We start from the raw sequence: 15,408 nt of genomic DNA, 5'->3' as shown, positions 1-15,408 counted from the left end.
ATACTTGGGTCTAGTCTGCACGGAACAACCTGAGCTGGAGTGACTTTGTTCAATAGTGAAAGTGGCAGGTGAAGGTCAAAGGTGCTCACCTGGTATGACAGCAGCCCATGGGCCGATGTGTTTATAAATAATGTGTTTTCTACATTGCCCTCCTCTGACGGGAGGAATATAAGTTTAAAAGAAGCCTTCCCTCTGGGTGGGATCACCTGCAAACACAGACACAAGTTCAGATGTGAACACTAGAAGACAAAAGCAACCACAGTCCAAGCACCACTCACTCTTCTGTGAAAGGAAGGGATGTAAAAATGTCTGCTGGATGTAAACATGGACAGCAGCGTCACAGGGACTTCCTGGCTGGGGTTGTGTATATATATGGTTTCTGCTCTGGGCAGCCCCAGCGGCCTGCAACCACACAAGGACAGGATAAACAGCAGCTCTCTGCACAACACAAGACATTCAGAGCTCTGCACACGTGTCACTGCATGACATGATGTGCCACGAGCCACGGCGATGCATGTAGCACTGAACACACACAGTAAAGCTTAGTTATTGAGTAACTTTGACTTTGCATTGTAAATACAAGGAACATCCCTCAAACAGATCATATAGATTTAACAAAGACGGTCTGTCCAAAGAGTGTTCTGCAGGAGGAAAGCAGTGAGTTTATTATAGACCAGTATTAGCTTTGCTCTTCTGTAGTATGATTTATTATTATTAAAAATTAGACTTAAAGGTTTTAGTATTGGAGTAGAACATATGTAGATCATTAATTTACATTTCCTTCAATATAAACTACAAAACTGATCTAAAACAGTTCAGAAATAGTAAAAGGTCCATTCACTTCCTGTTCAAATAGATAAGCCTCGCCCCTTCACAGTCACTTTAACAAGCAGCAGACTTTTACAAGATTTTATTGAGTGAAAAGTGCCTACAGAACTCTACACGTCTCTCAATATATCAAAAACACAACTCTGAGTAAACTAATGATGAGGAAACTCTGTTGTAATAAGGTCAGAAGTTTGATTTACGTCTCGTTTCACTAATAAATGCACCTAAAGGGAAAGTTAAGCAGAGTTTTGAACGTGCATTCTGTTTTTGCCTCGAGAGCTGACAGATATCCAGGCAAACCAGAGTGGTCACATCTCAGCTAATTTTACACATGCCACTTGTTTGGCGTAATGAGCATGTGCGTATCCATGGTAACAGTACGACAACAGAGGTATTGGTCAGACCATGATGAATGCAACTCCTTCTGAACACTTAATACCGCTTTTAATATTAAGAACAGATCGAAAGCATCTTTTACTGAATGTTTTATGAATACAGTTATGTAGTTGTAACTTGTATTACTTCAGTTTCCTGCAGTAAACGAAAGTCACGTTTTTATTGGCATATTTCTTCATAAATCCCAAGGCAGCATTTGAATTGTGTAGCATTTTGGGGTTGGAACAAAACGGTGGCCGATGGAGAGAAAATGTTTAGCAGATTCACATTTTAAAAGTTATTTTAAAAAGGGCATGTACCTCCTTTTTTCATGTAATAAAGCGGAATTAGTTTCGCTCCACTACGTATATACCGTAAAAGCGTCTGTGCCCTGTTGTCGTCAGCTTTACTGCCACGGCAACGCTCGCTCTGGCCTCTGAAAGCCGCGAAAAGCGCTTATCTTTTTCTGTCGGTTTCAGATCGTCTACAGCCTAAACAGCGCTTCTCGAGTCACTTCTGGAACATGTAGAGAAACGGAAGCAGCACGCGACCAGTGTCACGTTTCAACTTCCTGTTTTGGACCATCACTTTCCATTTCAAAAACTTCACTAAAAATACACAAGGCCACGAATACTGACGTTTACTTGCACTGCCAGAGAAAGTGAAACGACCGTAGTTAAATATAATAAAACCAGTCAAATACATAAACGGAGAGGGCGACCTTTTGACAATGAATTTTAAATAGTCTGCTGAGAAGGGGCTTGTACAGCGACTTTCAGTTCTTACACGTTCCTACAAACACCTACAAACAGTCTTATATTAGGCTATAAAAGCAGTCATTTGAGGAAAAAACGAGAGATATCATAAGAAATCGACAGTAAAGCAAAGATAATTTGTATGAGAACCACAATAAAAGCTTGCTAAATGTCAGTTTGTCTGCAGCTTTTGAGTCGACTTTCAGTTTTGCCACATCTAAATGAACGTGAACGGCCTCGCGTGACACTAAACGCCAAACCCGGGTCAGATACGCGGTGGAATCCAGTGTACTTGTTTATTTTGCGCATGTAAAACTTGCTTGCGAGCGTTCTAGATCTGGTTTGTTTTGAGAGAAAGCGAGCGAGGAGCCGAGCGGTCGGAACAAGCCCTCTCCGGTATGCGCTGGGAACCGTCGCTCGCGGCCGTACTTGGATATGTCCCGCGATCGTGACGTTTACTCGGACCGACGTGGCCCACGCGCCGGGTTCGGGGAGTGGCGTCATGACACGTTTTGTAGTACGTTTGTTTTCGTAAAAAAGAATGGGGGAAATGTGGAAGAGCGTGTCGGGGCGTGTTGTGGAGGAGGAAGTGGTACGCACTGTGTCCCGAACTCCAGCGCCGACGGCTGGAAGTGCAGAGGCCTCCCGCTCTCCTGGCTGAAGGGAGACGAGCTGGGAAAGACAAACGACAGAGTGTGAAAAGAGAAGCAGAACACAAGAGAGACAGAAATGTGTGTTTACAAGAGAAGATATGGAAACAATTCAGGTTCAAATGTGTCCGTATGTTTGTACAGTAATAAACATGCAACTAAATGTTTCATACACCAAACAAATTCATTCTGGTGACATGTTTACTAAAGTGAAAAGTACAATTGTGCTCAATCTGAACATCAACATTGCAAATATTAGTTTTTGGCCACAGCGGCAAGCCAAATATCGGCTCAAAAAAATAAATAAATGCAATTAAATTAAAAACAAATGAAATAAAACCATATTGGACCATCCCCAACAAAAGTTGCAGCTAAAATCTGCTCGTCTCCACGGATAAGTTACGGTAATGCCGTGACTGGAAGGTTCCAAAGGAGGGCATTAAAAAGATGCTGTAGTTCATAAACGCAATACTGGGCAAAATAAATGTATCACTCCACTGAAATGTTGAAGTATCTCACGGTCTCAATCTCACAATCAGTAAAACTGTCTGATGAAACTGTAGAGTCGAGGAGGAGGTCATTCTGCCACAAACTTGAGGCGTAACGAGGCACGATGCATATTCTACCACTCGATTTAGTACATTTATATCATGATATATATCAACAGGTTCATTGATTAATCCTAACTAATCTATTGTAGAAATTGTCGTCAACTAATTAGGTAACGAAAACATGCCACGATTTTAAGAGGTTTTACTACACAGACAGCACAAGAATCACATAGAAATGTGAAATGTGCACATTTTGTGTTTTCATCTGTAAATAATGTCCTCAGTTCAGCTCTTTCCAGGTGATAATTAGTAGAAATCTGATATTCACTGTCCAATTAATCAAAAGAGTAATTGGTTACCAAAACAATCGATTAGTTGCCGCCCTAGCGTAAAATAAGCATATTCTCAGTGACTTCATCTCTTATGGTCCCGTTACATATGCAGTGCTTGATGCAGAGCTCCTGTGCATCGTGTTCATTACAGTGGTGGAAACCCTCGCACGCCGATGCCCACCCTCTGTCCCTCTGTCCCTCTGTCCCTCTGTCTCTCTGTCTCTCTGTCTCTCTGTCTCTCTGTCCTCAGACTCCGTCTCTCGCACAGAGGGAGGAGAACGAGGTTTTTCTGACATCATCGCTCCGTCAAACAGAAGTTACATGATGCTTTTCAATCCCCTGCCATGTTTTCTCTTTTCACCTGCCATATTTATTTTGATACAGACGGACCGCACACGTCTCTGATTGGCTTATCCACCTGTCAGTCACACCCATTCATCTGAACACTGGGAGATACTGAGTCCAGACTACACTTTGTCTTTGTAAATGATTGAAAAACTGTATTCTTGGCTAGACACTTTCAAGTACAGATACACGCCCTACTGCATAATCTACCATGTCTGCTACTCTACTTGCCAACAAACCCAGCCGTTACATCAATATCTCGTCTTCCTTTCTGTGGTTCCACTTCCTGCACGCCGAGCCTGGCAGCGCAGTCTAAATGTGGTGACGCTCGTGCTCACACATGGCACATACTTAAGCATCGAGCTAGCATTGATCACCGGCAAATTAAGCCCGAGCGATTGGTTTTCCCTTCCACCGGCTCAGCAGACGAGGCCGCATTGCTACGAGATTCAATTACCCGAATGTGTTGTGCGTCGAACAAAAGGGCCTCTGATTGGAAACCGCACGAGGAATCCAGTTGTGCCGAGAGCAACGTGGAAGCGTCATTTTCACTGATAGACGTTTGAAATTACACGTCAACAGCGCAGTCATTTCATGAAAAAGTGTCAGTGAGAAAAGAATTCCACTGAAAAAAAGGTGCGTTGTGTACTTTTCTGGTCGAGGGTCCGCCACATGCTATTCTGGAAGTAACAGCACAACTTTTCCCTTCTTTTTAAACGTTTCCTGGTGAATTGTGTGTATTCGTTACACTACAGCGGGCGGTGCATTTACCCGAAGCTAACGTTAGCATTCTTGGATAGCTAATTAAATAAGGGCTGTTGGACGGCTTTATACTGTATTTGGTCTGTGTCTCTTCTACGCTCAAGAGGCCAAACACTATCATTTCCATGGAGACCAGCAGGTGGCAGACCCATCACCAGAAAAGTTACACTGTGCATCTTTAACGACATCGAGAGCAAAACATAACTGTAGTATTTTTTTTTACAAATCTAATAGTACTAGGTGCGTGCAATAAAAAAACAAAACAAATATTACAACGGTGACTAATAAACTTATGTATCATCGTTAAAGCCACACCCTGCAGGTCGTACTAACAAGGGCAGCAACATATTGGAAATTATTGGAGATATAATAAGTGCGGCGACGTCTATGTTGAATATACGTTTTGACACAATCATTTCAGTTAAAATAAATGTGTTCATGATGTTTAGTCAGTCAAAATGAAAAACAATCAAAATCAAGGCTAATTTAGACTTGATTTTCAACATTGAAATTTTAAAAAACATTAAATTCACACACTAAATTTGATGTTGCTTCCAATATATCGATTATTGTTTGTAACATGAATACTTTTACAATGTATTGTGCAACCTTTTAAGAAACAACATTAAACATGTTTTATTCTGCCAAGCGCCACTGGAAATGTACCCTTTTACTTCAGTGAGCTCAAGTTCCACGTAAAAGCTGCGGTTTCTATTAAACGTTCACGTGGGGGCGGGGCATCACCTCAAAACTGTTCTTGCCCCGGAAGCAAATCGAAAGTCGTGGAAAAGTAGAGCAGAGCGGCGACCGTCCAAGTGCTACAGAAATAACACCGCGATATATTTAGCACCATTTGATCCCAGGATCACGCACCAATAAAAGTGGTCGTGAGCCGCGACCTCGGGCGTGCGACAGCAGAGAGGCCACGACCTCGGCCGCGCACTCGGGTCGAGGCGAGAGACCTCGGGCGCGCTCCTGTAGAGAGCCCCCGAGACCTCGGCCGCGCTCCTGTAGAGATCCCGAGACCTCGGCCGCGCACTCGGGTCGAGGCGAGAGACCTCGGGCGCGCTCCTGTAGAGAGCCCCGAGACCTCGGCTGTGCTCCTGTAGAGAGCCCGAGACCTCGGCTGTGCTCCTGTAGAGAGCCCGAGACCTCGGCTGTGCTCCTGTAGAGAGCCCGAGACCTCGGCTGTGCTCCTGTAGAGAGCCCGAGACCTCGGCTGTGCTCCTGTAGAGAGCCCGAGACCTCGGCTGTGCTCCTGTAGAGAGCCCGAGACCTCGGCTGTGCTCCTGTAGAGAGCCCGAGACCTCGGCTGTGCTCCTGTAGAGAGCGCGAGACCTCGGCTGTGCTCCTGTAGAGAGCCCGAGACCTCGGCTGTGCTCCTGTAGAGAGCCCGAGACCTCGGGCGCGCTCCTGTAGAGAGCCCGAGACCTCGGCCGTGCTCCTGTAGAGAGCCCGAGACCTCGGCCGTGCTCCTGTAGAGAGCCCGAGACCTCGGCCGTGCTCCTGTAGAGAGCCCGAGACCTCGGCCGTGCTCCTGTAGAGAGGCCGGGTCGAGGCGAGCGACCTCAGGGGGAGAAACGATAACACGACGGGCCTGAGCAAACGTGCAGCGGGACAGAGCCAAACAAATCAACTGTGAAGGCGAGATCTGAAGCAGGGAAGCTGGAATAAAACCAACAGCACAGCTCCATGTTTGAAGCAGAGCTGTCCCAATATGAACAGAGAATATATACAGGAGCAGGAAAGAGAAGAAAAAAGGAAAGTAGTTTTGACACCTCAAGTTTAAGAAAACCTCTACTTTACTCGTGTGTAAAAATACTTAGGTTTAATGATCAGAAACCCTGTGAGAAACCCTAGAATAAATATAAAAATAAAAGGTAGAGGAATTTCCACATCTGCAAAAAGAGCATTGCAGTAGACGTGATGGGACAAAACACAATTTCCAAAGATGAGACGAGACGGGAGCAACATCGATCATGACAAACAGACTGTGTGGTCCAGTTCACTATTTTGAATTACAGATTTATTTCATTTATTGTCGCGCTGCCTTTGAATCTACATCTGCAGGTAAAAAGGTCTCACAACTTTCCTCACCTGCATTTTTATCTCGCAGGATCTTGTGGTGGGCGAGCGTGTTCAGACACATTGCAACATGAAAATGCTGATGAAATATTGTACGAGATGCTGCAGCTTCTCTCGTGCTAAAGCGACGGCAGCCTGTCCCGAGCTGATAAACCCCGCCCCCCCCGGCACACGACCCCCTCACAGCCCAGAGCCGAGGACGACCCCGGGTCAAATGGCACTAACGAGCCTCCTTAGAACGTCATCGCCACCGTCTCCACGCGGCTCGTTACGTCTCTACGCTCAAGTGACACACAGGGACGTCACAGTATCAAAGTTGAGAGATTTGAGAACTCAGGTGGAAGTGCACATGCCACTCCCCCGTGCACATGCCACTCCCCCGTGCACATGCCACTCCCCCGTGCACATGCCACTCCCCTGTGCGGACTGATACAACACACACGTGCGTTTGTTTATAACCCTTTGTTTAGCGCAACGGATCGCATCGCATCTCTCGTCTCCCGAAGATTTCTGTCTCTTCTGTGTCAGCTCGAACTGTCTTTCTCCGTCTTCATTTTGCCCCGTACACTGAGGGAACTATATTATGATAGATCCATGCGCTTAGGCACGCGGAAACGTGGGGACGAACCGCATGCGGCTGCAGGTGAGCGGTAGGTGCGTTTTATGATTGATACGTGGCAGGACTAATCGGCCGTCCACGCCACGAGGAAATAAGACTCAGATTTGGGCCAAAAAAATACGTCCATTCAACCTTTAACTTGATAATCTTGACTTCCCCAGTAATACAATGAGTAAAATTAAAGTTATATATGGTTTTGTATTTTTTACTTCAGCCTAAAACCTTTCAGTTGTGTCTCTTGTATGGCTGGTGTATGACTACTACTACATAAATGCTTAAGCAAGAACATTTTAGTTAGATATTATAAACCACTTATGGACTAGTTTGATTTCCTTTCTTTACTCAAGACTTGCACAACTTAAATTGCACCATAAAAATCACATTTTGTCATCATGCCGTTAGTTTGGTGAATGTCACGTGACTGAAGGGCGTGTGCAGGTCGTAATGTCGCCAAGAAACGCATTAAATGAAGTAAATAGCAACAGTTACACACCACTTATACAGAGAATTCAAAGTTACAGCCACCATAACGCTCCTGGTTTAGGGGCTTTCCATCAGTCTATGGTCCAGGATATGAGTGTTTTTAATGCCAATTTTGTTGTTTTTTGCTATGATTGGGAACACTTCTCCATAGATCTGACCAGTTACTTTGACAGTTTATCACAAAATAAATTATACTATGAACGCTTTTATGATGTGCAACACTTGAATATTGAGTGGATATGGTTTACAGTGAAATAAAACCGGGTTCGTTTGTGTCCAGAATGCGTAGGTTTAATGCCACACCGTGGAAAGCAACAGCGTCGCCATGGACACAGCAAGCAGCGGCAGAAAAGCTTACGCGGTGTTCAATCTGAGGCCAAAGTAAACTAGAAATGTCCGTTCACAAGAGGCTAAGAGAGGAACGGCCTATTTTTATACGTTTCCATGACGACTTGGACGTTCGACGACAAAACATTTATTTTTCCGAACAAATCACTGTGGGCACCAAACAGCTGGGAAAGACGCCGCGCTCCGCTTTCTTTCAAGGAGTTCTAAAATTAGTCAGGAATTTGGTTGTGCACACGCCCCCCCCCCTCGCCGTCACACGCCCCCCCCTCTCTCCCCCCTCCACTTCCCAATATAAACAACACGGGGAGCAGCACTTTTAAGAGCCTTTTACAGTCTAAAGCCCGGTGTGACGCTCGGTCAGCGCCCGCATAAAAACGCGGCCACACGAACGTGCTCGTTTGCGAAACGATTATGCAACGATTCAAATATTGTCAGACCAATATGACCCGAGCTGCGAGCATTTGAACAGCTTCAGACGCTCCACTACAGAGCTAAAATAAGAACATGATCCTGATCGTTATCAACTGAATGAACCACCAGACAATACTGCATCAGAATTATGCTAGATATTACACAAAGTCAACTTATGATAGTGACTAAACTCTGCTCAGCTCTGAAGTATATGTGGGTCCCAGACGGGCCCCGCAGCCCATCGCCTCCGATTTTGGACTTTGTAAAGTAAATGCACCAAAGCCACTTTCTTTACCCGTTCTGCCATCGCACCAAGAGGACAGCCACACCGGTAAACACAAGCCCTCCACTGCACATGTGCACTGGACGCCTCGGACGCACATCCAGGGCGTCTGCTTTCAAATGTACAGGCGTCCAGCACAAATTGTAATGCCACGGTCTGAACGCACTATTATTCTCAAGTGGAGAGAGTTCTCCAGCAGGAAGCTCAGACCTACTGGATTTGCTTTGTTAAATCCAAGTACTGACTTTCTTTTTGGACAGGCAGTGACCTTTCTGTTGATACCTAATCATCATCTTATAGCCTTGTAAGATCTCACACAGAGTTTCTTCTCCAATTATTTTTACAATGTTTCTATATATAAATAGTACAGTGATGATGCCTGGTGGGTCCTCGAAGAGCAGAAAGAATGCCGACATTATTCTGTTCTGTCGTTTACTTCTATATCATTATTAAGACAGGAATAACTTCTTTTTTTTATAACATGTATCGTTCATGTATTGGCCCCAAAACACTGCCATCATAGAGGAAACTGCCCAGCCGCCCGAGAGCCGCGGTCAGTCCTTAAAATTTACTTAATGGCGACTACTACAAATTGGCCACGAAACGTCATTAGATTTCATGCTGTAATCGAGTTAGTTTGTCATGTGACGGAAACGCCTCGTGGTGGGCGGCATTTTCCCCGATCGATAACTGACATTTTCAAATGGCACGGTGATGAAAACATAGATTAATATCAGCAGTTATTCGTTACCTTTCCTCCAGTGGAAGACCTTCTTTTCTTCTATCATTCTCCACCTGAAAACAAAATAAACGATGAAAATGAAATGTTAAAATGTCCAAATACCACAACAATCGGAATATTCTGGAGTCATGGATCAGATCAGAGGTGTAAGGCTACTAAAGGTTGACAGCTCTATAATCTTGCAGAACTTTAATAATCATGCAACACCAATTCAGTCTTTTGGTTATGCAACACTGGCAATAATTTAGATGCAGCTCAAAAACCATCAACACAAGAGCACTGAGGGGTTGATTCCCCCCAAAAAATATGTCAGTTTGCCGTAACCCGACCGACCTGGTAAAAAAAATTCAGCAAGTTGAAAAGTTGTTTTACTGTAAAAATGGACAAAAATAATAATTTGTTTTGTGTCCAAAAATAGTTTATTGGCTGGACTTATTCATTTTTTTGTTTTGTACATTTACAGTAACACCTCCCCTGATAAATTATAATATTAACTTAATTTCATAGGCAAATTATCATTAAATGGGTGGATTTTATACATACGAATTTGGAATGTTTTATGCCTTCAAAGTTAAAAATAATAAATTTAACCTGTTACTATCCACCTATTTTCGCCCTGTGCACAATGGTTGGACATACCCAAATGGCATTGCTTATCAAAAGAGGATGTTATGTTCCACATGCAAGTGTGATGCATCATTAGAACGCTTAGGCCTTCTAGTTTCTGCAGATGTGCACATGAACACTGTCAGGGCTTCAGAACTTACACTACAGAGGCCCAAACATAAACAAAACATCCTTTTTTAGTCTCGCCTGAATATTGTTAATTTGTAATGGTCCTGAGCATGACATACTTCATTGTGTGCATATGCTGTTCACTGTACATGCTTTTTATCTTGTTGACAACAACTGTGTAAAGTTTCAGATCTCTAGGAACAGGCATTTTGGTGCTGTTGACCTTTTTGTATCAAAAAGTATATTCGGAACAAGTGATCCAAATATGTGCCAACTGTGCCAAACTGTTTTATTACAATGTTAGCTCCTCTATGATCATAAAACATACATTTTGATGTTTTGTAGGCCACTAATAGCAATTATAACTGCTATAAAAAAAAAAATTGAAAATGTGTAAATATGAGTTTACCCATGAATTTCTCATATAGAGGTTAAAAAAAAAAATTATATTTTTATTTTATTTTTGTATTGGTATAATAATACATATATCTAACAAAATGTACGTCCAAAAGGCTAATAAAATCAGAAAACGTTATGCGCAAAATCCTGCCGAGAAATCTGGCTCTTTACAGCCTTCCCGGAGCCTTACGCACGAGAATACAGAAGATTCTGTGTCAATAAGCCCTTTGTCCCGCCCCTCTTTCTAAAGCTATTCTCATTGGCTAGAATAATATGTCAATCAAACTCAGCTACGTCATTCGCATGCGGCGCTATTTAGATGTAAACAGACTAATCCATGTGCGTCGCAAGCGGCGCATTTTTTTTTTTGCGGAGGCTGTAGCAAACAAACCCGTGGACAGAAAAAATCGTGGCTGGTCTCATTCTGTAGGTAACAGTCTGAGGAAAAGAAGGATATCCAACATTATTTTATAGGTCAAACAGGTCATTTGTTATGGACGGAGAAATGCGCCGGACAAGCGCATTCTCGTCCGGCGAGAAACGAAGAAAAGTTTGTTTACTTGACAATATCTCGAAATCGGATAACTTCAGGAAAAATACAAGTGGATATTGTTTTTCAATGATTCCTTACGGACTGACTGAGTACAAGGATGTACAGAATTAAAGCCGTTTCGTCCGTCATAAACAGCAAACAGGTAGTACATGTGTTTGTAAAAGTTATGACTTTCTCACAAACTATTGCCAATTGCTTCTTGGGGCATATTATTCAATGTAAATCAATGACATTCGTTTTGTTGAGAAAATAAGCTTTAAAACGATGTATGGCTTGCTGGTATTGACCACGGAAATAAAAGTGATGATGTAAGAGAATATTTGAGAGATAGAAAATGCTCGCCGGCGGACAGGTGGGTGGTAACAGGTTTTAAAACATGACCTACCTACCTACCAACTTGAATTAAATGTTGGTAGGGTTACAGCAAACATACAATTAATTTGGGGCAGCCTGACGACATGTGCAGGGGAAAAGGTCACGACAACCGGAACAATCTGAGAAATGCACTTCCCCGTCCTCAAATACACAAAGACTTCTATGTGCACTTTTTAAAAACACAAAACAGTCCGTAAATCTACTAAAATAGGCCAAAGTTAATTTAGTGTCTTCCTTTTGACTTCAGCCCAAACAACAATGCTGCCTTGTGATTGGTCGGGCCCACAGCGGACGTGCTTAAACCCAACGGCGTGAGTCTGAGCAGAGGATTCTCCAGCTTGAGTACAAATACTCCGAATTTGGTCTCGTCTTTACTTGAAGAGACGCTGTGCAGAGACGTTACGCTCGTTCTGCACTCGTCGCTCAGGAGCTAATGTCCGTCGGCAGTGCGCAAATAGCAAATAATACAGTGTAAACAAAAGCCAGTCAACAAGAAGATCATTTCTGTTCACGCTCTCTGACCCCACTACACTCAAACATTATTTACATAAACACAAGGAGGAAACATGAAATACAAGTTTAGATCTGCACTATTAAAACTGTCCATAAAGTTCATATCGCTCAATTCGTCCTCTGAAAAAGTCATAATTCTTCAAGTGTACGATGACATATTTACATGTTACACACACATTTAGGGTTAAAGGAAGTCTAAAAGAAAGTACTCGTCTCAGTAAACGTTAGACATGTTCCGTCCTAGCGCATAAACAAGCATAAACGAGCAGACACAACAGCAGCGACGAGTCTCTGCGTTTCAGCGACTTCTGCCACGGGCCGTTTCCTGTGTTACTGCTGCGGCACATTTTTTTATCAGTCACACATTTAAATATACTTTGCGCCGTCGGCATATTACACATATGACGGTGCCACTGCTGAACGAGGAAGGCGGTCGGTCAAGGCGAAGGCGGTGAAGAGAGCGATGCGGAAAGCTCACGTTTGCCTTGTTTACACTGCATTTTAGAGCGTTTATTCACAGATGTCATTCTCCTCTTAGTCTCTTAGGATTGTGTAAAAATAACGCCTTCTTCAAAGCAAACTTGACAATAGCATAGATTTATATCACAGCTTAGTTTATTAATATCACAGAATAGCATTTTTTTAGGTTTATTATTCCACTTCCTGTTTGTAATTGATGACATCACAGTAGGAAATTACCCAGCAAACACTGGACAAAACTCATTTAATGTCACCATGTTTTTATTTGACGAACAAAAATATACCAGAGCGACTTTATTTTGTTGAATTCATGTTTAGAATGTCAAAAAAGTTGTTTCTTTGTGTAAATGATGCATAAACTTTGTCTATGTCCCTAGTGTGACGTCACTTCCTGTCATTTTCTACAGATTTCAACGTTTTCTCCACAAATACCTGCTCGATTGGTGTAAAACTATAATGTATATGTACAATAAATACACCAAATAAAGTCAAAATTCGAACAGACATACGCACTTTAAACTCTTTTCACTTATACTGGAAGAACAGTAACAGTTTTAACAGAGATGATAATAAACCAACAGAGACAGAGGTGTTGGGAACAGCGCTATATAGAACAGCCGTTTTACAAATCATTACACTAGACACGCTTAATACTTTATTGTGTTGTAGAAATGTGAATAAAAACAACTCCGAATGATATTTAAATGATTATATTTTGTTCGACGGCCAACAACAAACAGACAAGACAAGTCGTTTCTTGGTATTTTTAGTGATTTGCAATGTGGTAATTTCTAACGTTTTAATGCGCACGTGCTTTTACAATGTGGCTTTAAACTACAAAAGACAAAACAAATTAAAACAAAACTGTGTGGATCCATTCTAAACACACTTCAAGATCAGATACAGCTCCTTTAATTTAAAACCCACGACACAAAGTCTAATAACAGAAGAACTCCATTTATCTATAGTCAAATTTAACACTAGGGCAGCTGCTAATAATATGCACCGTCCACGAACTACGCGCCAAACAGGCAGCGAACAATTCCTCGCATTGTGCACGGGTTGCGCAATATTTACTACCCTGGTATGTTGACACCGGCGCCACACCCACAGGTGACACGGGCGCCACACCCACAGGTGACACGGGCGCCACACCCACTCGTGACCCGACAGTCAGCTGGTGACCTCCTGACAGGTTATCAGTAAACAAGCTGCTACTGCATCGCGCGGTCTTGGAAAGCAAGAGTAACAGAGGCCTCCCGGGGCAGCGCTCAAACCCCCGCGTGCCGGAGCGTGTGCCCCCCGTAAGTGTGCCCCCACAATGCACGCCATGTACAAAAGAAAACGAGGAGGAGGAGCCAAGTGGCAGGTGGCCCCCGCGCTCCGGTTTCATTCCGACGGCTTCATAAATTACTGGAGAATGTGCAAGACGGAATATGCACACAGCGAAGGGAAAGGGAACAGGAAAACCAAACGCACACGAGGCGTCACGGTGTGTAGAGTGTGTGTACAAGTACAAGTAGTTTTATTACCTGAAGTGGGATTAATGGTTCTGCGTCCTCTGGCTGCCAGACCTCCACGACGCTCGTAGAAATCTGACTCAGGGCTTTAGGAAGGAACGTGAAAATATATGTATTAATATCAACTGAAAGAGAGTATTATGAAGGTTTGATGAATGAGTGACAGGTGGGCTTGACCAATTGTAACGAAGTGTACATTTGCAGAAGAAACACATGACATGACAATTACATCTTTATAGCATTAAAAACAACAGAATATGACTGAAAACGTGATCTAGCTTCAAGAAACGTGCAAAAAACAAAGAAAAACGTGGTCTAGCTTAAAAAAAAAGTTTACAAATTAACCAAAAATCGTCATCTAGCTTCAAAAAAGTTAGTTTTTTTCTTTTTCCTCCCCAATTTAAATTATGTTTCGTCAATTCTATGCTAAAAAAAAAAAAACTTCAAACTGTTGTGAACATTTTTCTATAACTGTAACAAGACACGATTTTGTTTTTTTGAGAGAGTGATGTGTACAGATTATAACTTCATCTACACGTTCTCCAGAAGTAACACATACTTTAATAACCCCCGCTTTATTCTTAAATATCCCCTGAATAAACAAACACAGTGAGTACAGTAGCACTTCGCCTCTGCAGCGCTGACAAAGACAGGTAGCTAGCCGTTAGCACGCAGGCTAACCAACTTGCAACACATCACGCACTCGTCCGTCCGCCCGACAAACCCGCTGCGGACATTCACGCGCTTTACGTGGCTAATAAAACGCACTTAAAAACGACGCACGTGGCGGTACCGCGCGCGTCTTGGCCGTCGCGGGTTAGTGTTGTTGTTTTCCCCCCACAGTGAACAGTTACAGTTAGCATGCGCGCTAGCCCCGGGACCCGGAGCTGCGCCACCCCGCGCGGCGCTCGTGGGACTTTCTGCGGGAGCGTGGAGGTTTTTAAAGTCGGCACGTGAGAAGCGACCGCGCGCGTTCCGGCCGTGAGCGGAACGTGCGCGAATGACGCGTGAGTGTGTCCGATTTGGAGCGCGTTTCCCCGGGAGCTGCGACAATGCACAGCCCGGCTAACTGTGGAGGCTGGTCACGGTGCAAAAACGGTGCGAAGGGCGCGCGGCACAGACCTTGCAGCTGGGCTCCTCCGTGCTGGACGCAGGGTAAAAGTAACTGTAGTATTCCTAGTAGTATATTGATCCACGTTTTCCTGTGACAGTGGCTGCCTTGTTGTGCGTCTTGCGGCCCCGCCATGCTGCCCTGGTGGTGGCT

General features: G+C 43.6%; 1 protein-coding gene across 2 annotated transcripts in view; it reads right to left on the bottom strand.

Moving 5' to 3' along the window:
* Positions 1-15,408, bottom strand: part of tmem131l (transmembrane 131 like) — a 33,658-nt gene extending 18,250 nt beyond the window's left edge. For both annotated transcript variants that reach the window (XM_072464063.1, XM_072464064.1), the window contains exons 1-6: positions 15,267-15,408; positions 14,157-14,230; positions 9,579-9,622; positions 2,559-2,630; positions 279-402; positions 90-206 (exon numbers count right to left, since the gene is read on the bottom strand). In XM_072464063.1, the coding sequence (XP_072320164.1) occupies positions 90-206; positions 279-402; positions 2,559-2,630; positions 9,579-9,622; positions 14,157-14,230; positions 15,267-15,390 (555 nt within the window). In that variant the 5' untranslated portion in view covers positions 15,391-15,408. The remainder of the gene's footprint in view (positions 1-89; positions 207-278; positions 403-2,558; positions 2,631-9,578; positions 9,623-14,156; positions 14,231-15,266) is intronic.

Source organism: Eucyclogobius newberryi, unplaced genomic scaffold, assembly GCF_026437365.1.
Source record: "Eucyclogobius newberryi isolate DKJ021-1_F unplaced genomic scaffold, fEucNew1.0.hap1 SCAF_4, whole genome shotgun sequence".
NCBI lineage: Eukaryota > Metazoa > Chordata > Actinopteri > Gobiiformes > Gobiidae > Eucyclogobius > Eucyclogobius newberryi.
This window is presented reverse-complemented; position numbering and strand designations above follow the sequence as displayed.